The 25,260-nt window shown below is 36.7% G+C and overlaps 1 protein-coding gene across 1 annotated transcript; it reads right to left on the bottom strand.

Annotated features, from left to right (window-relative positions):
• Positions 1-584: 584 nt before the first annotated feature.
• LOC109097301 (serine/threonine-protein phosphatase 2A 55 kDa regulatory subunit B alpha isoform) lies at positions 585-25,126 on the bottom strand. The gene is made up of 11 exons (XM_042732352.1): positions 24,886-25,126; positions 23,639-23,770; positions 21,190-21,267; positions 19,021-19,118; positions 18,767-18,932; positions 15,859-15,971; positions 14,793-14,970; positions 14,494-14,658; positions 14,196-14,365; positions 10,523-10,614; positions 585-1,854 (listed from the first exon to the last, which is right to left on the bottom strand). Exons 2-11 carry the CDS (start codon positions 23,643-23,645, stop codon positions 1,575-1,577), a joined length of 1,347 nt encoding a protein of 448 aa, XP_042588286.1. The 5' UTR covers positions 23,646-23,770; positions 24,886-25,126; the 3' UTR covers positions 585-1,574.
• Between the last annotated feature and the right edge of the window lie 134 nt (positions 25,127-25,260).

Here is a 25,260-nt window from a genome sequence, read left to right as displayed (position 1 = left end):
TAGATCAATAATATAAATTTGTTTTAAGTTTTTAGTTAAAAAAAATTTAATAATCAACCCAAAAAAAAATTCAAAAAAATAACAACCCATAGTTTTAAGTTTTTAGTTAAAAAAAAGTGTGTAATCATCCCCTGAGACCATTCAAAGAATGAATAACTAAGCAAAATTACTTTAAAATAAAAATATTTTTTAGTAAAACTTAAAAGTTGGTACCAGTGACTAACGGAAATGATAAAATAGCTTGCCATACATCCCTGGCATGTTGAGGTCTCATTTGGTGGGCATATTTCTGCCCTCACCATGCTGTTTTTTTTTTTTTTTTTTTTTGTTTAATCCGGTATTAAAAAGATTCTATCAATGCTGTTAATCTATTATGATTTTATAAATCTGAGAGTGGATATTTAGCTCCAAAATCCTTGAAGCAATGTTTAAAATCATCATATGCAAACGGTCAACTACAGAACATCCCTTGTGGTTCTCAAAAGCCTTTAATATCCTATATTAGTTTGACGTCACACTCAAAAAGCTTTTCAGTTTTGCACCAGGCATGCTTTGCAAATTCAAAGAAGAGGACATGACTCTTGTTTTTCATTGTTTGTTCCATTTATAAATACCATTTTGATATCATAATCTCTATAATCTTTCTCAACTTGTAACTCTTGAGATAGAGAGAGTGAAGACAGAAATCAGGCATGGATCACAAAGGAAAATAAACCCTGTAAGGCTGAATGACTCGTACATGAGCGAGCAGTCCAACTGGAGTGTATGTGCTTGAACAAGTGTAGATGTTAAACAACTACAGCAAACACGGCAATGCCGTCTGTGCCACAAAAAAGAAAAGGAACAGGAAAAGCTCTTTGGGCCGATGTGATGGTGAGTGTGGATATCTGAAAAGTAACAGCCGAAACCTTTTGTAGCTCTAATGGAGTGTAACGGGACAGTATGAAATGTAATAAGTAGTGATCTAAAAAATAAATCCAAAAAAAAAAAAAAAAAGAGAGAAAGAAAACACTTATTCTTGAAACAGAATTAAAACAAACTAAACAACTTGGCAGTTTCTCTGAGAAGGTTAAAAACTGTTACAATGGCACAAAATACATATGAAGGATTAAAGGACACAGGGACACATCCACATGAGTTCAAATTAGTTTTTATACAGACAACTTGAATAAACCAAAGGCAAAAAACAAAAGGAAAAAAAAAAAAGCGCATGGTTGAAATCTGTCAGATTGTTGCCCATTTCGTCCCTGGGCTCAGACTTGTGGGTAAAGGGAAAGGGATGGAGGGTACAGACACAGGTTGGCACAACATCACCAGAGCAAGGCGCGTGTCATGGTGCCACAGAGGCCGAGGCCAGGTTGCGCTCTTCTCCAGACCAGTTTGAACCAGTTTACTCAGTATTGGCAGACGCTAGTTGGCTCGACTAGTTCATTCTGTCCTGGAGTAGGCCAAGGTTGGTTATGTGATGATGGTGGCTGTCACAGAAATTATTTTTGCTAGGTCTTTTTTTCATTTTCACGTAGAGAGAGAGAGAGAGAGAGGTTCGGAGGTTTTCTTTCCCCATGACGACAGTTTTAGTTCACTTTTTCCTGGAAGATGTAGAGGTTGTTGGTGGTTGCCACGGCGATGATATTTTCCTGCGGGTGCCAGGCGGTGTGTAGGATCTTCTTGTTGAAGTCCAGGCTGTCCACGCTGATCTCATCCTTCTTTCGCTTGCCGCCCGCGCAAACCCTGCGCGGCTTCAGGACCTGCCTGGGCTTGCAGCTCTCACGCGAAGCCTCCAGGGTGACGTCCCGCCGCTGACTGCGGTCCAACATTCGGAAGAAGTTGTTGTAGGATCCAGTCATCACCACACTAGGACAAAAGAGGAGGACCGGACAGACAATACCGTTAATAAACCTCACTGTAAACATGATTGGAATTTTAATGGTAAAAGACTATAAAATGCTATGTTAAAAGGTTCAAAAGAACAGCATTTATTTTATTATTTTGTCATGAATGTCACTTTTGATCAATTTAATGCATACTTGCTAAATAAAAGTATTAATAAAATAATGATTTATATATCCCTATCTATAATGAGACATTTTAGGCAATTTAACATCAAAATTTAAAAATTAGACATTATCTGAATCCCAACTAACATTTTATACACACTAGCTTACAGTGTCAAAATGTAAAAATTTGACATTATCTGAATCCCAGCTAACATTTGATGCTTTTACATTGAAATAAGTATCATCTTTCATTTTTCAATTATGTAAGTTAGTGTTTTGATACACCTTGCATTAAATTAATGTTTATTGCATTATTTTAGTGTCATGTTTGTCACCATGATGGTGTTTTGTGTTCGTTTACATGACACCGAGCACACCTTCTATATAACATCATCTACCTCAAAATGTACAAAAAACACTTAAAACCTATCAAATAAAAAAACTAAAAAAAAAAAAAAAAAAGTTTAGGTTTATGAAATACTTAAAGTTAAATGTGTCACACTTAAAAAATAAAAAGCTGCTATTGTATTTTTATGTAAAGTTCTAGCATCCACAGCTGCCATCTTTTTAGGGATGCATCAATCTGATACTCAGTATCGGTATCGGCTCCGATACTGGCATTTTCCGCAGGATCGGGTATCGGTCAGACAAGACAAAACCAAACCAAATACCGATAATACTAATACTATACTATCACGATCAAAATCAAATCGGATCGGTAAAAATAAAAATCGTTACATCCGCATCCTTAATTCAAATTAATAAATTTTTTTTTTAAGTAAAATTCACATATACATTTTTTTTGTTACAGTGCTGCCTAGGGGTGTGAACTTACACTGGTTTCATGGTTCGGTTCGATTACGATTATCATATCATCGATTCGGTTCAATTCGAAATCACGATGCACTGCATCCTCAATTTTCAATTGTACTTCACATGTATAGCATACAATTTTGTCAATAAATACAAGCAGTCAGATATGTGAACTGAACCTTTAATTTTATCTACTCAAAGAAAAAATGCTTCTTGAATTAATAATTTTTGTCTAAGCTGGGTTCACCTTGGCACTCACAGGCATTAACAGCTCAGGGTGAAAACAGCTGACATGGTCTCTCAAGTTAGTGGTATTACCATAGATATATATACGTAGATGCCTCATTAGCGACTGTTTCTATGGGCCGCGATACGTAAGCCATCTGCCATTTTTGGAACGGTCTGCGAACCCTAGAGCACAAGTAAACTGTGTGCGTCAACAACAGCAAGTTATATGCACATATATCTTTGAATATTCATTGATTATTATGGTGAATGACGTCAAGTTGACTGTTCCAAAATGGCAGACGTGTCATCTGGAGCGGTCAAATAGGGCATCTGTACATCTCTATGGGTATCACCCCCTGTATATTTTATTTGTGCATGACACGATTTACACACAGCAGGTGTCTTCTCCAGGTCGTGCTTACCAGGTTGTGCATAAAAGCCAAAATGTGCCCAGATGTCGGCTTTTAAAGTAGTTGGAGCAATTTTAATTACTCGCACTTGCTTCTCGCCTCTCTCCGCCATTGTATGCTACCGCGACAAAGCACGCATCAAACAAAATCCAAAAAAAAACAGTACGCAACAATACGTTATAATCTATCACTGAATCACCCAACCGATACCGAATCGTCCTCATCTGCATCGCGATGCATCGTAGTAATGATTAATTTCAACACCCCTAGTGCTGCCTCAACTACTTCTAGGCTAGTAATGGGGAAAACTGCAGATTCTTAGGAATGGAACAGGAAGGATGGTTCGCTAATAGTCCAATTATGGGCCTGATTGAAGTTGGTGACTAATTTAGTTGAGGAAGAGTGTGTTCGATAGCACTAATGTGTCTTCATGACATGCTAACCCAATCTTCCACTGCCCTTGACCAGCATTCAGTCTGTCTGAGAGTGATTAGAGGTTCCCTCCAGATAAGAGCCAGTCTGGGCCCCAACGGAGTCACGCAGGCACAGCGGCTGGCCTAAATGTTGACTGCCACCTTACTGACTGACTTATGGTCAGCTTTTAAATCTCAGGAAGTATGTCTTAAATAGAAAATGATCCTTTATTACATACGTACCTACAATAACTCCAACTTCATCTTGAATTCATTATATAACTATACACAGCGGTTTAACGCTTGCTTCTACATTTTACCCTGCTGTATTTTCCCAAAAAACGCAAACCAAACAATAAAGCTAACTTAATAGAACCAGAAATATTTCTGTACTCTCCTAAACTTCGTTATTCATAATTTATTTACTAGCTAAAATGATGACTTCCTATATTTCAATGCAGCTATAGTATAATCAAGCTAAAATACCTATTATGAAATACCTTTTAAATGTTTGGGGTTTGGTAACATTTTTAAAATATTTTTTTGAAGTGTTTTATACTAACAAAGGCTTGTATTTATTTAAGAAGACAGTAAAAACAATATTGTGAAAATATTATTACAGTTTAAAATAGCCGTTTTGTACTTAATATATTTCCAAAAGTAATTTATCCCTGTGATCCAAATCTGAATTTTCAGCATCATTACTCCATTACTTCAGTGATCCTTCAGAAATCATTCTAATATGCTGATTTGCTGCTCAAGACACATTTCTTATTATTATCCATGTTGAAAACAGCTGTGCCGCTTAATATTTTTTGTAATATGTACTCAAGATTCTTGGATGAATATAAAGTCCAACTGAAAAATATGAAAATCAGATGGAATGCGACGCTGTGATCGTCAGAGACATCGTCTGGCACGTCCGTGCTACCCTTGCTAAAGGTAAAGTGCACATTCACTGTTTCCCTGGCACTCACGTTCTCGATGTTTCTGCACAGATACCCACAATTCTGAAGGGCGACGAAAGCATCTGAGCAGTCGTGCTTCACGCCGGGGTTAACAACACCAAGCCATGGCAGACGGAGACTCTGAAGAGGAACTTCAGGAGCCTGATCGAGACGGTATGCAGCACATCGCCCGCAACGACGATTATAATGTCAGCACCGCTTCCCACATATTGACGAGGACATGAAAGATTCAGTAGACAGTTTGCTTTAAACAAATAGTATTGTCATGGTGTAAAGAACAGAAACTGCCCTTTTATAATAATTAGAATCTTTTCTGGGAGCGTCCTAGGCTTTTTCGCGCTGATGGCCTGTACCCTAGTAGAGTTGGAGAGGAACTCCTGTCGGACAACATCTCCAGGACGCTAGGACTTTGCGATTTGGGGAAAACATCTAATTGCGATTTTTTTTGACAGCTATTGCGATTTGAGGTCAAGCTTCAGCTTACTTTGTCAATAGTGTGAAGCACAGTATGGGTATCGTTACCCTGCTGAAAAAAAAACCATCACAGAAATTCTTATGATTTCCATTAAAACAATTACAAAATTCCTTTTTGCAGTGTGTTTTGGCCATTATTCCAATAGGAATTACTATTGTTCTATTGTTTGCCATCTGCCAAATTACATCCCACCAATAGAATCCATCAAATACCAGTAGACACCATTATAGTTTACGTTAAAGCCAATATAATTCCCAGTATATATAAATCCATTACATTTTCTATTGTGTTTTGGGAGAGGTTCTATTGTTTTTTGTTTGTTTATTCAGCAGGGAATATTATAATGGTATTACTACTTCTACAGAATTTTAAATGGCTCCTCAAAAAAAATCCTCCGCTAGACACACTCAATTTGTAATATCTAACAAACAATAAAAACCTAACAAACAATATAAACCAATAAAATTATAATCTGTTGGGGAGATAAAATGTGCAAGATAATGTTCATGTACTAATAAAAAAAATCTAAGAATGTATTTTTTATTCTCCAGTACTGAAAGCAGAACCGATAAGGGAGCTCTTGATGTGTGTTGTGACGCAGCTCTTGCAAATTAACGTTACCTTTTTTGTTTGGCGTCTGTCATTCTGAAGCCGAAGTAATCTCATATTACATAAGTTTTTCTTTAGTATTAATTTACCAACTATCGATCTGACCCTGTAGACGACAATCACACACACTCTCTCTGTGCTTCTTTTGTTGTTTTTTTTTTTTTTTTTTAATGTAGGGTGTTTACGCAGTTGGCTAGAGCAGAGCTGATCGGGGAGAACGGAGGTGCGCTCACTCTATTGGTTAGTAAGGCTGCTACTCAAGGCTGGCAGTAACGCATATGCTCTGGAACAGAGAAATATCGCTTCCACATCACAGGCTTTGCGATTAGCAAAACCGTAACGTCTCGAAATGCGATTAATCGCACAGCCCTACAGGACGCTACGCTCCATATGACTAGTAAGCCAATTCTCAAATAACTGCTATGATGGCTTTTGTTCTACCTGCTTAAATGATAGAAGTACTTATGCTGTCCAGTCAAAGACTGTGTCTGTTCCCCCGAATAGCGAGGCCAAAATATAAATTTAATGCTTGATCTAGAAAAAACCTGATCGTGATTAAAATTAAAAAATGCTAAATAAATGAACAAAAAAACATTTTTAAAGCTTGGGCTCCTAAACATTAGACCACTCGCATCCAAAGCAGTTATTGTAAATTAAATGATCACAGAGAATAGATTTGATGTACTCTGCTTGACTGAAACCTGGCTCAAACCAAATGACTATATTGGTCTAAATGAGTCTACTCCACCAAACTACTCTTATAAACATGAGCCCCATCAGATTGGTCATGGCAGCAGTGTTAAAACAATATATAGTGATATTCTCAATGTTACTCAGAAAACAGGATACAGGTTTAACTCATTTGAAATACTTCTACTTAATGTTACACTGTCAAATATGTAAAAGAAATCTATTGTATCTCTTGCTCTAGCTACTGTGTATAGACCACCAGGACCGTAAAAAGATTTCCTAAAAGAATTTGCAGATTTCCTCTCAGACTTATTGGTTAATGTTGATAAAACACTAATAGTCAGAGACTTTAAAATTCATGTTGATAATATAAATTATGCGTTAGGACTTGCGTTTACAGACTTAATGATCTCTTTTGGAGTCAAGCAAAACATAACCAGACCCAGTCATACATTAATCATACACTAGATTTAATTATATCGCATGGAATTAATCTTAATGATATAGAAATATAGTACCTCAGAGTGACAATGTTACTGAACACTAACTTGTATTGTGCATGCTGCCTATAACTTATATTAACTATATGGCTCTGTGCGATCATCCGGGTAGAACTATTGTTCCAACCACCAAAGTCAGATTCACAAATAAAAAACGCTCTCTGTACCCATAAATACACATGAACAAGACAAAATGACTAGCAAATTGGGCACCATCTTCTCTAATAAATAACAACCCTAATACACCATAAAATTAAAAAACCTATCAAAATAAAAAAAGTTAGAGAAAAACAAAAAACCATGGTACAACAGCAATACCCATTCTCTCAAGAAAGAAACTTATAATCTTGAATGCAAATGGAGAAAAACTAACTAAAACTAAGTTTTTAGAATTGCATGGAAAAACAGTGTGTCCAGCTATAGACAAGCTCTAAAAACCGCCAGGGCTGAGCCTATCTGCAAACTCATAGAAAATAACCACAAAAATCCAAGGTTTTTATTTAGCACAGAGGCTAGATAAACAAATAATCACACTTCACCCAAACTAAATATTCCCTTACAGTTTAGTAGTGATGACTTTATTTCAATATGACTTTGAAAAAAATGATATTTCAATTTAGAATCAGTGGGGATTCAGTTAGGAGCTGTGCTTTACAACACAGGACGAATAAATAAACTGGCATCAGGATGCAACAACATGGGTTGTACCCACTACACATTTCTATAGCACTACTCTTTTCTCGAGGTGGAGCTGACATCCTGGACGATGCGACGGTTATTGCACCCCTAATGACATCACAGAGAGTCAGGACCTCAGTTTAACATCTCATCCGAAAGACGGTGCTTTTTTGTGAGTATAGTGTCCCCATCACTACACTGGGGTACCCCCTGTTGGCCTCACTAACACCTCTTCCAGCAGCAACCTAGTTTTTCAGGGTGGTCTCCCATCCAGGTACTGACCAGGCTCAGCCCTGCTTAGCTTCAGTGGGCAACCAGTCTTGGGCTGCAGGGTTATATGGCTGCTGGCTTACTGAAATTACTGAAAGAAGCTGTTACCTATAGCAGAAGAACCACTCTCAATATTAACTCCTTATTGCTAGGTCACATCCCAAAACCATTCAAACTGGCGGTTATTAAGCTTCTTATTAAGAAACCATAACTAGATCCTAGTGAATATCAAATTACAGAGCAATTTAAAAACTTCCGTTTGTGTCTATAATTTTATAAAAAGTTGTGTCTGCTCAATTGTGCTCCTTTCTGCTTAAAAAAAAAAAAAAAAGATATCTGAAGATTTTCAGTCAGGTTTCAGGCCCCACCATAGCACAGAAACTGCACTTGTTAAATTTACAAATTACTTGCTTCTTGTGTCAGACCACGGCTGCATCTCATTGCTAGTTTTACTGGATATTAAAACAACTTTATAAACCACAGGAGGAAACATACTCATAGATCGATTACAAAACTATGTAGTTCACTGACAAGCCACGCAATATCGTGTTCATTATCGGCGATGTATCACCTGCGATTATGAACGCGATATTGCGTGGCTTGTCAGTGAACTACTATTCTGTGTAGTAAATGCTGCTCCATCTAAATGCATGTGATTTAGATTTACTACTAATCACAGAACCGGCTTTACTGACAAGATGCGCATGATCATCGCATTCGATTATTTGCACAGCCCTACAGGTATTCAAGGGCTGGCTTTAAGATGGTTTAGATCCTACCGTTCTGACCGCTATCATCTCAATTAAATCCAGTAAAGTATGGAGTGCCATAAGGATCTGTCCTAGGCCCTCTGCTGTTTTCAATATACATGTTGCCCCTTGGTAATATTATTAGAAAATATGGGATTAGTTTCCACTGTTATGCTGATAATACCCAACTATAGACCAGATGCACTTCTAAATTACCAGATGAAACTTCTAAATTTTTCTCCTATCTAAAGCTAACAGAGTGTGTTTACAAAAATGTAAAAAAGATCTGGATGACCAATAAAAAGCATTTTCCCATACTATTAAAACATTCGGAAACAGACCTGAGCATATTGGACCTCTAGAAACGAAAAAAATGTACAACGATACACAATCTAGTAATTCATTAACCGTACGGGCCAGCTTACATTAATTTGAATCTAGACGGAAACAGGGCGCATATACGAGCAGAGAGAGAGAGCGAGAGAGAGAGAGCGCGCACTCACTCAACTCACTCACGCAGTTACTTCTCTCTACAGTCAAAAATCTGGTGTGTTATATTGATGAAATGACAGCAACTCTGTCTATTAAACTGAAAATTACATATTTTTCCAACTAATGTTTGAACCGATTCAAATTTAAAAAACACCTGACCTGTCCAACACTGAACTCACGCATTCTGAATTATCTTAGAAACATTGCCAAGCTATAACTACATTAAACATGTTACCTGTTTCTGATGCAGAAAAAAGTTCATATGTGCAATCATGACCTCTAGAACTGGTTTTTTGATATTGTAATGCACTGCTAGCTGGTTGTCCTGCATCCTCAATAAAACACAGCTACAGGTAGCCCAAAATGCAGCGGCTAGAGTACCCCCAGGTCAAGAAAATATGCATATATATAGAAAACACGCCCCCAATACTACAGTCTCTGCATTTGCTACCTATTAAGTTCTGTATCAGTTACAAAATATTACTACTTACTTTTAAGGCCCTAAATGGTTTAGCTCCTGCGTACCTAACCAGTCTTCTATCACGCTACAATCCATCATGCTCCCTAAAGTCACAAAACTCTGGACTCCTGGTAGTTCCTAGGATAGCAAAGACCACAAAAAAAGATATAGATATTTCATAATATTCTCCCAAAACACTCAATAACATCCCTCATAAAAGCGTTCGGGGTTCAGACACACTCTCTCCGTTTAAATCTAGATTAATGACAGATCTCTTTGGCCAAGCATTCACATAATGTATCTCATAACCTTGTACTTCAGTTACATCTGATCAAATGCACATTTTCATTCTTTTGCTTAGGTTGAACATCATTTTTTGCTTAGTTGGAACAGCAGCTATGCTAAAATTTCTCAATTACCTTCTCTGTTTCTGTCACTAGGAACTACACAAGCTTCAGTCTGGATCCAGCCCTTACAAAGAACTGAGATGAACAAACACCTGAGAAGAGATGATGCCAACCCCCCAGAAGACCTCAGATGATGCCAACCCTCAGACAACATACAAAACTACCAAATTTTGCTATATAGACGTCAATTTGAGATAGTCACCACTGATAAGCTATTGCTAAATATAATGTAGAATCTTTCATTTTCTGTAAAGCTGCTTTGCATCATGAAAAGCGCTATACAAATAAACTTGAATTGTGTTAAAATTTAGGACACTCTTCTATTATGGAAATTATATAATACAGGATCGTAAAAAGTCTAACCTGTCATTTCCGTTCCAGCAGCATTCAAATTTATCGAAGATGCAGTCGTTCTCATAGAGAGAGCACAACTTACTCCTGAGGTACTCGTGGACCTGTGGAAGACAAACACACAACACTATAACTTTCACTGCTGCATCAGAGGCAATGAATCAACCTGATGCTCAAGTACAGAAAAATTACTTCGGAATCCATGATTACCTCATCCAAAGCCATCAATGTTAATCAGAAATATCTGGGTGTGTCAAGATACTCCCAATCAGTTGAGGCAAAACTGCTGACTTGTAGGTTCAACCTTAGTCCTACACTTTTAATAAGTGCAGGTAGCGCCCCCTAATGTTGCCTAAAGTAGTCTTTTCATACATATACTGGAATTTTGTTTTAATTTTCTGTTAAGATTGCTGAATGAGTGACAGCAAAACCCAGACGACTACTTTTCCATGGATTTCCTATGGGTTTTTATAATTTTATGGGTATTTTCAATTCATGAGTAAAATACGGTTTGTGGGAAACATAACTTGATGATACTTAGATCTTTTGTTGTAAAAAGTAAACTAAACATACTGTTTATGCTTATTACAAACATACATTTTTAAAAAATGAACATAACCGTTTCGAAATTCACAATTTTGATATAGGCATGTGTTGTAGAGCAAAATACCAATGTATTGTCAATTTATATTTACCACATTAAATATACATTACATTCTAAAATGCTGATTTGCTGCGCAAGAAAAATTTCTTATGAATTTTGATCGGAAAACAGTTGGCTGCTTATTATTTTGGTTGAAACTGTGATTTTATTTTCATTTTTTTAAACAATATTTTTTCCAGGATTCTTTGATGACGTGTGTGTGTGAGAGAGTCTGTCTGTGTGTGTGTCTATCCATACACACATATTTTGAATGATATCCATCTTACATCTTACAATCAGACTCCTGTTGAGGTTCAGTAATTTCAATTAAATGGCAACGACAATATTATTAGTCAGTTATTGAAATGCCTTACTTTCAAAAATGTCACTTCAGTCAATTCATTGGTATTTAACGGGATAGTTCACCCAAAAATAAAAAATTCTGTGATCAATTACTCACCCTCATTCCAAACCCATAAGACCTTTGTTCATCTTCGGAACACACATTAAGATATTTTTGATGGAATCTGAAAGCTCTCTGTCCCTCCATAGACAGCAAGGATATTACCACGATCAACACACAAAAACATACCAAGGACATCAGTAAAATAGTCCATGTGACATCACAGAAAAAAACGAGAATACACTGAGCAAAAAGAAAACTATAAAAACAATTAATACTGTAATAAAATACTCTCCAAAATTAAGTAAAACAGACACCCAGCGAAAACAAAACATAAATAAAAATTTACAATACTTTTAGCGGCAATGACGGTGACGGTATATAAAAGCATCATTCACGTTGATTACGTTATTTAGGTACTCTCCAAAAAGATTACCGATGTCCTTGCCACTTCTTTTCTTATTATTATTGTGTTGATCATGAAAAAATATTATACAAAGTATTATTATTATATTATTAACGAAATAAATACTACTTTCTTAGGTATTTTCATAATGACTGTTTAACTGTAAATTCTTACCGATGTCCTTGCTGCTACTTTGTGCGTTGATCATGGTAATATTCTTGTCTACTAAGGATCATAAAACACCCATAATAATTAATTATTATAATAACTGTTAAACTTTAAATGTCTGAAAGTAAGAAATATTAACAACTGATTATTACTATCAGTTATACGGTTTAAAAATGTTTTTTTGTTTTTTTTTTTTTTTATTTTACAAGAGCACAAACCTTATGTTTTTTGACACGTGTGGCGTGCATACAGACATATTAAGTTTGCTGCATGGTAAAAGAAAAATAATGCTGACACGTGTGACATTCATAAAAACAAACACCTGCTTCACCTTCACTTAGTTAACTGATGTAGTATACGTAACACAATGGCAATAACAAAAATTAAACAAACAATAACAGACAAATAATCACAGAGAGAAGAATACGTAAATTAATAAACACAAAAAATCTGAAACTAATATAAATTTAGCAGATCATTGCGATCTCACAATTAAATTAATTAAAAATAATCAAGGAAGATTTACACTGTACAGTTAATCTCTTACAACAAACTAAAATGTTAATTAAAATTTTACAGTCCTGCTATGTAGCATCAAGGAAGATTTACACTGTACAGTTAATCTCTTATTTACATTATGTCTACAATTACTTTGTTTTAATGAGAGAATTCGCAAATGTGTAGAATTCAGAACGCCGGTATTTTGGACATCTATTATATTCCATACATCTCAACGGTGCTGCAAACTCAACGGTGCTGCAAACTTTGCTGCATGGTAAAAGAAAAATCAACGGTGCTGCAAACACGCCATGAATAGAAACACATGACCAGTGGATGAAAAGTCCTGAACCGCAAATTGACAGGATTTTTGTATGTTTTTTTGCTGCAGGTCTAACAGTTAGCAGGCAGCACTCCAGTCTATCCGTACAGCATGTCGACATGTTACTTGCTATATATTTTTGTGAGTGGATTGCGTTCATGAAATCAAAGATACATGATTGGCTATATTGCGAAACACGCCATGAATAGAAAACATAAACCACTGACGGTATGTTTTTTTGCTGCAGGTCTTTAGCTTCGAAGCACATAGAAGGATTCAATTTTTATGTCTGACGGGAAAACAACTATGCCATTCTTCGAAGCACATAGAAGGATTCAGTGTGTGTTTTAGTTTTGTCATCTTAATTTGTTAATTATTTATTTGATATATATTTAGTGTAGGCCTACTGATTTTATTATTTTTTGTTTATATTATTTTATTCTGTTGGTCTCTGTTCTCAGAAGCGCTGCTGGTGCACGTTAAAATAAAATATTTGTTTGTATTTTTAATGTATCGTCACAGATGCTTGTCCATTCTATTTTTATTTAACACTAATTTATTATTCTAATTTTATCAGTTAGCGGTTAATGTTTGGATAACGAGCAGCGGTTGTTGGTCAGTAATATTAAGATTCCATCCAAAATATCCTAATTTGTGTTTCGAAGATGAATGAAGGTCTTACAGGCTGGAACGACATGAGGGTGAGTTATTAACGACAATTTTCATTTTTGGGTGAACTAACCCTTTAACAAATATAATCATCTTTTGCTGCAAAAGAAGTCCACCTCTTTGGACAAGACATAGTAAACAGTTGCAAAATCACTAAATTAAATAAAATTGGTTTAATTTTTAGGTGACTTTCCCTTTAATGCTTTTATTATTATTATTATGATGGAAATATGAAATTATTACTTTATAAATTAAATAGAATATTATAATTTAAAAACCAAAAACTGCCAGTGGATGGCAATAAATGTCTTAAATCATTCATTTCATGATTCACGATTTAAAGTTTAAACAGGCGATTCATTCAGGAATTAAGTAAATGTTTATGAATGGGCCATTAAATCATTGGTTCACCCATTCATTCAAAATGTGGATTTATTTAAAAATTGTGCATTGCTTGGAAAAGCACTACAGCTCTGCTGTGGCTTTTTAGGTAATATTTTAGTTGGAAAAACTGAGCAAAAAACAAATGAAATGAAGATCGCTATAGCTAGCTACTCTGTCCATTTATGAACTCACCTGGTATGTCTCAACGGGTCGATTCTCCATGTTGAGATCCCAGATTTTGACAGACAGGTAGTCTCGGGTCATCATGTAGCGGCCGTTGTGACTGAACTTCACATCTGAGATGGAGGAGATGATTTCAGAAAAGAAAGAGCGGTTGCTGGGGTCCTCAGGTTCTTCGAACACTAGACAAAGCAGAGGAGAAACAAACATCTTTATACGACTAACACATGACATCACAGTATACACTATTTGGAAAACAATCAAATTGGATTAAGTGGCATATATGATGCCGCCAGCACATATAACTAACATTTAGAGTGCTTGTCACAAAGTGCTGATGCACGCATGTCACACAGGCGGATGGTGCCTTTGCTGCTGCTGTAGACAAACGTGTTACATTGGTGAGGGTGGAACTCTGCAGCTGTGATCACCTCCGTCAGCTCCTCCATGTTGGCTGGTTTTATGTCCACAATGTCTGATGCAGAGTTAAAGCCACGTAACATACTGAGAGGTGTCAGGAGACATTTCAACATGACATTCACAACCCAAATCAACAACAATGCTCCTTTATATCCTCCAAAATAATGCATATTTCCCTTTATAGGATACTGAAGCTGCGGTCTGTGATCTCTAAGTGCCACAGGTTGATGCGCAGGTCGTCTGCAGACAGATAGGTCTCGTTGTCGCTGTTGACCGAGATGGAGTTGATGTGGTAGGTGTGGGCATTGGCAAAGACCCGCCGTGGACTGGCCTCCACCATGAGATCCATAGGCCTGAATACTGGCACCTGCACAAAGAGGCCAAACATAATTCTTTTTATGAATATATAACAGTCATTAATATAAAAAAAACAAAACCAAAAACACAAACTAACATCAATTTTTTTTAAATGCTACTCTTTTGAATCTTCTAATTAACTTAATATATCACAGTTTCCACAAAAAATATTAAGCAGCGAGACTTTTTTTCTACATTGATAAAATTTCTTAAGCAGCAAATCAGCATATTAGAATGATTTCTGAAGGACCATGTAACGCTAAAAACTGGAGTAATGGTTGCTGATACAGTTCAAAAAAAAAAAAAAAAATAACAATATGAAAAAAAAAAAATAGAAAAGATTTAGTTTAGATTTTAACAGCAGATGGTGCTCTTATCTAGTTTTTATCCGCACACTCAAATGCTCAAGAAGAAGAGTGCTGAAGAGCACTTGTGCGTTCGGCTGAGTCCTGTAATTTAACCTCGGCTCAGAATGCTTTTATGACGTGAGATTAAACAATAAGAGTACGGCTGTTTCTAAAGAATGCAGTCCCAATTTCATTAAAAAATAAATTATATGCAAGTGTGTGCAAGTACGGCTGTGTGTGTAAGTATGGCTTTTTCTAAAGAATGCAGTGCCATTTGCTGTTCAAAATTAAGTTTAGAATCGACTCGAGAAAGAATCGCGATGCACTCAGAAAATCTCAGAATTGATGCTGAATTATTTCTCGATTTGCAATGCATCGATTCATTTCCCCAGCCCTATTCCAACACCAAGCCAGTTTTTGGCTATTTTTAAGCAAAAAGTTTTTTTTAGAGAATTATACCAGATTTGTATCTATTTTTTGCTATAAACTCTATAGTTATATTTGGTTTTGTGTTCATGAGTGTATAGTGTGGAAAAGTGTGCATGACTCACCCGTAGAGTTGTGATGGTAGCAGCATCTCTGTAGCGCCCATCCTCCTCTTTAAGATTGTATCCCTCTGGTCTTTTGTCTCGTTCACTAATCTTCCACAACTTTATAGTTTTATCTGCAATTGAAAGTACAGAATAACGTCACCTTCTAATGTGGGATCTGCCCTCTGACTCATGCTAAACATAACTGTGAGAGCCACAAAAAAAAAAAAAAAAAAAAAAGCCTTTTTCCATGAGTAATAAGAGGTAGTTTGACTGCCATAAATTAAGTAGACAGTTCACCAAAATTTGAAAACATCTGGAAATTTTTCCCACATCTAATCTGAACTCTGTCCCACAAATATCTTCCTCCAGTGTGCACTCAGTCTATTCAAATCTTAAATACACACCGGTTACATAACACGTCGGAGAGTTCGTATTTTTAGACAGCATGGAGACGCATCAGTGAGTCAGGGAAAAATCTGAAGAATTTAGAAGATATCAAAACAAATCTCAAGAGAAATCGTAACCCAATGCCTAAAGATTACAAATCCCGACTCCCAATCGAAGGGTTGTGAGTTCGAGTCTCGGGCCGGCAGGAATTGTGGGTGGGGGGAGTGCATGTACAGTTCTCTCTCCACCTTCAATACCATGACTTATGTGCCCTTGAGCAAGGCATCGAACCCCCAACTGCTCCCAGGGCGCCGCAGCATAAAAAAATGCTGCCTGCCCACTGCTCCGGGTGTGGCTGTTCACAGTGTGTGTGTGTGTTCACTGCTCTGTGTGTGTGCACTACGGATAGGTTAAATGCAGAGCACGAATTCTGAGTATGGGTCACCATACTTGTGCTGAATGTCACTGTCACTTTCATGCTGCACTTTTAAATATTAAATGCATCTCCAGTTGAACATATCGATTTGGTATTGACTGTATTGTAAGTATAAATCAGTCTGAATAGTGCTGCACTTTTAAAGCCATAGGACCAAAAGAAGTAAACCCAAAGATTTCAAGTAATCGTTCTATATTTCAATTCAAAAGAGATTAAACAAATTATAACAACAATAAATCCCAGCATGCATTGCCATATAAATTAATGAAACATTAGTTTCTGTTATAGGACTGCAATTTTGAATTTAGAATTATACGTTTTTATATTGTTTTGCTTTTAAATTATAAATGACATAATCAGGCATTTTACATCTAATAAACCCCCAGCATTTCTATTATGAACTCCTAGGGTTCAAGGTTCACATTACAGGTGCATTTCAAATTAGAATGTTGTGGAAAAGTACATTTTATTTCAGTAATTCAACTCAAATTCAGAAACTTGTGTATTAAATAATTTCAGTGCACACAGACTGAAGTAGTTTAAGTCTTTGGTTCTTTTAATTGTGATGATTTTGACTCGCATTCAACAAAAACCCACCAATTCACTCTCAACAACTTAGAATATGGTGACATGCCAATCAACTCAATAATACACCTACAAAGGTTTCCTGAGCCATCAAAATCAGTTGGTTCTCTCAGTTTGGTTCACTAGGCTACACAATCATGGGGAGGACTGCTGATCTGACAGTTGTCCAGAAGACAATCATTGACACCCTTCACAAGGAGGGTAAGCCACAAACATTCATTGCCAAAGAAGGCTGGCTGTTCACAGAGTGCTGTATCCAAGCATGTTAACAGAAAGTTGAGTGGAAGGAAAAAGTGTGGAAGAAAAAGATGCACAACCAACCCGAGAGAACCGCAGCCTTAAAAGGGTTGTGAAGCAAAATCGATTCAAGAATTTGAGTGAACTTCACAAGGAATGGACTGAGGCTGGGGTCAAGGCATCAAGAGCCACCACACACAGATATGTCAAGGAATCTGGCTACAGTTGTCGTATCCCTCTTGTTAAGCCACTCCTGAACCACAGACAACGTCAGAGGCGTCTTACCTGGGCTAAGGAGAAGAAGAACTGGACTGTTGCCCAGTGGTCCAAAGTCCTCTTTTCAGATGAGCGCAAGTTTTGTATTTCATTTGGAAACCAAGGTCCTAGAGTCTGGAGGAAGGGTGGAGAAGCTCATAGCCCAAGTTGCTTTAAGTCCAGTGTTAAGTTTCCACAGTCTGTGATGATTTGGGGTGCAATGTCATCTGCTGGTGTTTGTCCATTGTGTTTTTTGAAAACCAAAGTCGCTGCACCCATTCACCAAGAAATTCTGGAGCACTTCATGCTTCCGTCTTCTGACCAGCTTTTTGAAGATGCTGATTTCATTTTCCAGCAGGATTTGGCACCGGCCCACACTGCCAAAAGCACCAAAAGTTGGTTAATTGACCATGGTGTTGGTGCGCTTGACTGGCCCAGCAAAGTCACCAGACCTGAACCCCAGAGAGAATCTATGGGGTATTGTCAAGAGGAAAATGAGAAACAAGAGACCAAACAATGCAGATGAGCTGAAGGCCACTGTCAAAGAAACCTGGGCTTCCATACAACATCAGCAGTGCCTCAAACTGATCACCTCCATGCCTCGCTGAATAGAGGCAGTAATTAAAGCAAAAGGAGCCCCTACCAAGTATTGAGTACATGTACACTAAATTAACATACTTTCCAGAAGGGCAACAAATCACTAAAAATGTTTTTTTTTTTTTTTTCATTGGTCTTATGAAGTATTCTAATTTGTTGAGACAGTGAATTGGTGGGTTTTTTTTTAATGTGAGCCAAAATCATCACAATTAAAAGAACCAAAGACTTAAACTACTTCAGTCTGTGTGCACTGAATTTATTTAATACACGAGTTTCACAATTTGAGTTGAATTACTGAAATAAACAAACTTTTCCACGACATTCTAATTTATTGAGATGCACCTGTACATATTCATCTCCATCCCTTAGTAAAATAAAGAGATTTGATTGGTCTGCACTAACAGCAAGACTCCACACAGCCCCACTAACCATTTGTGGACAACAAAAATTGTGCAGCGTTCTTTTGTGGTAGCCAGCGGATCTTGTTAATCTTTTCCTCGATTTCCAAGCTCTTCAGGTAGTCGAACTCAGGCTCGTGGCTCTGAAATGTGCTGTAAACATTGTATTCACTACGCCACTGTGACTGACTCTTGTTCTGCAAAAAGAAAAGCACATTTTTGTGAGAGACATAAGCGAGAATGAAAGCGGAGATAATGTTACTATGAAACAGCCTGATCCTTCACCTCAGTCTCTTGCTGGAAGATGACAACTCGACCGCCTTTATCCCCTGTGGCTAGCAGCTCCCCTGAGTGGTTGAACTCCACAGTAGAGATGATGTCGGCTGTAGGACGGGCAGAAACAGAAACATCTGTCAGATCTACTCAACCCTCGTTGCCACAAAAAATACATAGAACTGATCCATCTCAACAGCCACTGGGATCTTGCCAAAAACACCCTCCGCCGCCATGATTTAATGTGCGATTTCCTTCAAACACATTTAGCCTCAAAAGTCAGAGTCGCTGACTGACTCAACGAGATGAATCTTTAAATAAAAAGACACCGTGACACGCAGATCTGTAACCCAGATTCCTGCTACAATATATGATCCTGAGACGATGGGCTGTAGACTGACTCACAGCAGTTTAACCCTTTACAAACCAGTAGAGCAGAAGAAAGCAGAAGAAAAGAAGAATGCAACAGCCCTTTGTTTAAATCTGACCTCCCCGGGGGCCAAAACTGAAACAAAGTCACTGAATCAATCCAGAAGACTTTGATAAGAGGCCTGTAAAATACAAACTGGAGACTTGAGATGAAGATCTGCTTAGACTTGAGGTTTGCATATGAACATTCTTATTATGCATGTGGCATCATGAAATATTAAAAATGTGCAGCTATAAATGGCAGGCAGTAGTAGGGCTGGGTCCTATATTGAATATTTATGATATTTTCGGTCTAATATAATTGGGTGTAACAATATATTGTGTCGCAACACAAAAATGCAAGAAAACGACAACATGTATTGTGTAAAATTCACCCAAAATGAAAGTTTAGACATTTAATTTAGGATTTTATTTAATCAAAAACGTTTTAAACATATGTTGTAAGGGAGAGAGACTGCAAGCATATGTGTCTAACATATTTCGGTATTTTTAGTCAAGCAGAACCATGAATATTTCTATCCTTGTTAACTGTTTATTGTATGTCTTAGAAGTAATAATAAAAAGTAACATTTTAACTATTAGTACTGTATCGTGTTGTGAGATCTGCATCATGTTTTCAACTAAATCATGACAAGTGTATTGTATATTCTATATTTTGTCTGTAATATAATTAACCAACATCATGAATAGTATGACATTTTTGGGTCATGAAGTTTACTGAAAATAGACTGCTGTCAGCAGAATAGTTTCTCATCTGGACCATTTTACTGCATTTTTGCAATAGTTTTGAAGGAAAATCTGTTTAAAAATGGAAAAATGGATTTAAACGTGTTAAGCACAGCTGCAAGTATTACATTACTGGCAGCACAAAGCAAGATTAAATTAGCCAAACTATTTATGAGGCTTCTTATAAATACTAGCAGATTGGAATATTTCCATTTTCTGATTTAAGTCTCGGGCGCAAACATGCAGAGAGCTGCAAGTTCAAATAATTTGAACAAATCTGTTCTTTTTAATCATTTTTTAATCAACCCACTGAAATAAGATTATCTTGTGGTGGGAAAAAAATCAGGAAATTCACCACGCGGAGTATTACATTCTTTTTTTTCTGTAAAAAATGTATGATCATAAATATTGATATAAATAACTAAGTATTCATATTAAAGAAAACATAAAAAAAAAAAACTTAAATTATATTATATTAACAGATGCACATGCACAATTAAATATACAATATCAACTGGAGAAACTCACCCACACTATAATGCTGGCACATAACCAATGCTGTACCGATATATTTATTTTAAAAATGTGTTTTGACTGTTTGATTCAAACCGTGGATGACTGAGTGGTAAACACCCTTTCAAATCATCACACATAAATCATAAAGGATGATTTTAGCTATATCACCCAGCCCTCTATGCTGAATAATCTAAGTTATTCTAGACAAAAGAAATCTACTCAAATTTCTGCATGGGCCTAACCATCAACAATCTAACTCAGAGCCATAAGAATATTTCACAGTGAAGCTAATATAAGCAGAACTGCCTTTAAGGTTTATAAGCTATTATAAAAATCAATTTGCCTGTGGAGAAAGAGGATGGTTTTTACTTCTGGATCTGTTGCACTCTATAGTGCCTATCATGTCACTGGGGACACTAATGTCTTCTGCACACTTTTGATTCTCCACATAAAGTCTGGTCCATAAATCGCATGATTAGACTGGAAGAGACTATTCGGACAGGTACTCACCTTCGGCTACGTCATCATCGATCGCACCTTTCACTTGTGAAAAGCACCAGTGCACATCGTTTCCCCCGCCTCCGGCTCCTGAAACCATAAAACACCAGTTAAACTTTATTGCAGCCCACATTTAAAAAAGCATATTTTTGATGCTTTTACAAATCTCAAATCTATTAGGAACTTTTAATTGACCGTTCGCAAGGACCCACCTCCTTAGTTACTGTTGCTAAACCCAACAAACAATTACACTGTCAGTGACACTACACACGTTCTCACGCAGTGAAAAATACATCGCAGAGCAGCACATTCTCAGCTGACCAAAATTTGCCCTTTCAGCACACAAAAAAGAAAACAATGAAAATACTGTCTATAATCGCAATAATCCATATCAGATTTAAATGACAGGTCTTGCATCATTTTTTTAATGAGAGCGGAGGAACGGGCCGAGGCAACTCCCGAGTAGCCGTTTGAGGCACAGTCAAACTGGTTGGGTTTGTTCACGAGACAAGTGACTACAGGAGACCCAATAAGAGGAACAACAACCGCCCTAGTACGAGTTAAAAGGCTAGCAGAGGTGAAAAGTATTTGAGTAACAGTACTTCACTACTATACTTGAGTATCATTCTGAGAAACTTCTGTTAAAACCAATATGAGGGAACAAATTATTATATCGAGCGCACTATTTACTTGATGGAATGAATTATCTTTTTTAAATTACATTTACAAGGAAAAAATAATAAAACAATTTTTTACTCCACCACAATTTCATGTAGGGCTACAAAACGATTTATCGCGATTAACTGCGCTCAAAATAAAAGTCTGCCTGATTCAAGTCTCAAAAATGGCCAAAAATATATTATTTTACTAACTTATTAATTTTAAGTTAAACTGTGCTTTGTTGGTATAATGTCTGCGAGAATGTTAAAAAATGTTGAGCGTTAAGTTAATATTTTTAAATAGTTATTTCATTGATTTTTTTATTATTTGAAAAGCAGGACAAAACAGTAAAAAGCACATTTTGGCTATTTAATTTATGCAATGGTGAGAAGGAAAAAAAAAAAAGGCAAAATAGGCTTACATGGGGGGAAAAAATCAGTGTTCGGCCTTCGACACACAGTGTTCTTCCCACTTCTCATTTCTTCATCCAATAATTCTTCAACCAAGAACATTAATTTCGGTGCATCCCTAGCAGCCTTAAATTCATGTAAACTCAAAAGTATAAAATTCATGCCATAGGTCATCAGGACATTTCTCAAAGATTTAAAAATAAAAACAGCACTTTTCTTTATCCTATTATAACTAGCAACCCAGCCAATCATTATTTTACAGTAATTAAAATAAATGCTGCATTTTTAGAAATGATTTAAAGTTACAAATTATTCACTTGGCTATATATAGAGAGAGACGTATGAGTCAATTTCCGAAAGTATCTTTTTATATTGATAATATGAATTATATGAATATAAATATAGACGTAAATATTTTCAAAATACATACTGTATGTGTATTTATATATAATAAATATACACAGAACACACACACATATTATGCAAACAAAAACTTATTTTGGATGCGATTAATTGTTTGACAGCACTGATAAATACATGATGAAAAAAAAAATAATAATAAATATATATATATAAATATATATACATACATACATACATACACATATATATACAAGTTATTAAACCCATAATCGACAATAATTGTGTCTGTGGAGAGTTTATTTTATTTATTTTTTCCAATCAGTGCCAAGTGAATCCTCCCACCCCGTAGCGTAACGACTGATCTGTACGATTCTGTTCTGTGAAGACTGAAATATCATAACCAGCAACATATTGAGGATTCATACATGAGGAAAGAGGTGGTTTTAGCGGTTTAAAGTGACGGAGGGCAGCGCGCGGCGGTCTGACTGCACATGACTCTGCAGAAGCCGGTTAAACTTCGCTGCTTTAGTGGAGGTGATTTAAAGAGGCCGAGATGTCGAGCACGTTTGTACACCAGGCCAGATGATGCAAAAACACAGAGAAAGAGAAGCGGTACACGTTAGTCAATGCCCATTCATTTGTACACCCGACATCGCGTAACGTTAGCCCAAACGCGCATCCCGCTAAGAAACGATGAGTGGGTTTAGCCGGACGGATTTACACGCAAATGCAGCTCATCACTAAAACACCTCGCCCTCTGGGCCACTCGTGATCACACAGGTGCCTCAGTACTCAAATGATCGTCAAACTGTGAGTAAAGCCCGATCGAAATCAGTTTTGCTGATTTGCGGGCGAACTGGAGGGAAACGAGGCAGCTAAGTGGCTAGGCTACTGTCAGTGGAGCAGTAATTCCGACGGTGGCTTCAGCACGACCGCTGCGCTCACTTTAACAAATAGAAGCTATTGCTATAATATAATAGATTTCATACAATATTTTCCTTGAGCAGCTCATAAACTTGCCGAGTTACCTGCCATGGCGAGAGTGGCGATGTCGGACCCTAGTCTTGATGAGCAGTGTGAAGGCAGCCACCAGAGCAAGGTTTCCAAGAGAGTCGCCGGAAATGCAGTTTTTCAAAATAAAAGCGCTTGGACGTGATGTTCTGAAAAATGGAACAGAAATGCAATTAATAACATAAAACTAGATTTAATATTAAAAGTGAGTGATTATCAAATTAACAGCTAGATATCCTGAATTCTATGAATTAGTCAAGCAAGTAAACACAGGAAAACAAACTGACATAAGTCCTCCTGTCCACCCTGCAAGGCAGCGATTCCATTAATTATTCTGCAAAGCACCAAAAGTCACGTGTTTTTTTTTTCTTCCCCGTAATAATTTTCCAGGAGGCACTTCTAGGGTCCTGTCTCTTTACATGCATTCATAATCTATATGCCTGAGTCCCAGTGTGCATACTATCCATCCTAAATTATGTGATATTATTAATTTTCAATACTATTTAGGGCAGATTGGGTGGATAGTATGCACATTGGGATGCAGGTTATATCTTCACAATGCAATGTTTCTGGAAATCTGTACTTTCTACTGTACCTTTGTATTCATGCACTTTATTTAATACTGCTGATGTTTTTGCAGCCAGCGGAACTGATACATTATTTATCATATAAAACATATTAGTGGTAAACAATACTGACATATTGATATGGTTAAGGTAAATGATGCCAAAGAGCTTCATATGACAGGCATCTCTAGAGTTTAGATTTAATTGCCACAGTGCAGGGGAGCAATGCCCATTTTATTATATCTAATGATGCATAAAGATGCATGATGAGCCAACATTAGATGTTATTTTTAATTATATATATATTATATAATCATATTTTTTGAAAACATTAAATTACTACAGTAATCAATCTGCCTTAAATCTGTTAATTATTAAAAAAATGACATTAAGATAAGATAAATAACTGATATACCGTATAAAACGGGGCTACACCATTTTGAAAATAAAATATTTATGTTCCATTACATAAAAAAGTACATTATTTTGTCATACGTCTTTATTTGACATTATTTTGTCACAATTACAATAAAGTAGACTGAGATAATTCTCTAAAGTATGTATACTTAAAATGTAGGCATATTAAAACTTATAACGATGTGTATATTAAACATTATTAAAAGCTTAGATTAATCTAGCTATATTTTGAAGGAAAATTACACTTTCGGGCCCGCTATTACGTCACTTCCGGCTCTTACCTTCGCTTGCTGCTGCTAATTTGTGGTAACAGAACTGTCCAGATAACTTGGCCGGATTAATTTTATTGCACGCAGTTCGTCTGGGAATGGATGAAGACGGACCTCAGGAAGAAGCTCTTTTCGGTAGTCCTTTCGTTTACGCCTTAATCTTAAGATCCTAAGTCTTTCTTCCTGCAACCCACCCTCCTCACAGCTCTATCCTCCTACACTTCTCTGTTCTCTCAACATTCAAAATGGCGCAACCCCGCCCTGGAGTGACGTCATCGGCACTGGCCATTCATCAATGGATGCTGGGGGGTAGTGACGTAACTACAAGGATTCTGCCTGGCTGTGTGGGCGGCTATGAAGTTACAAGGCATTCAGCATATAGCCTGT

This window comes from Cyprinus carpio, chromosome B10 (genome assembly GCF_018340385.1).
Source record: "Cyprinus carpio isolate SPL01 chromosome B10, ASM1834038v1, whole genome shotgun sequence".
Lineage (NCBI taxonomy): Eukaryota > Metazoa > Chordata > Actinopteri > Cypriniformes > Cyprinidae > Cyprinus > Cyprinus carpio.
The sequence above is the reverse complement of the archived record's forward strand: the minus strand, read 5'-3'. Positions and strand labels throughout refer to the sequence as shown.

Coding starts and splice junctions, on each gene's coding strand:
- LOC109097301 (XM_042732352.1), bottom strand. Junction 19,119..21,189: donor CGATGATGACGTAGCCGAAG/GTGAGTACCTGT, acceptor CCCGTCCTACAG/CCGACATCATCTCTACTGTG. Junction 14,366..14,493: donor TTGTGACAAGCACTCTAAAT/GTTAGTTATATG, acceptor TGCTTTGTCTAG/TGTTCGAAGAACCTGAGGAC.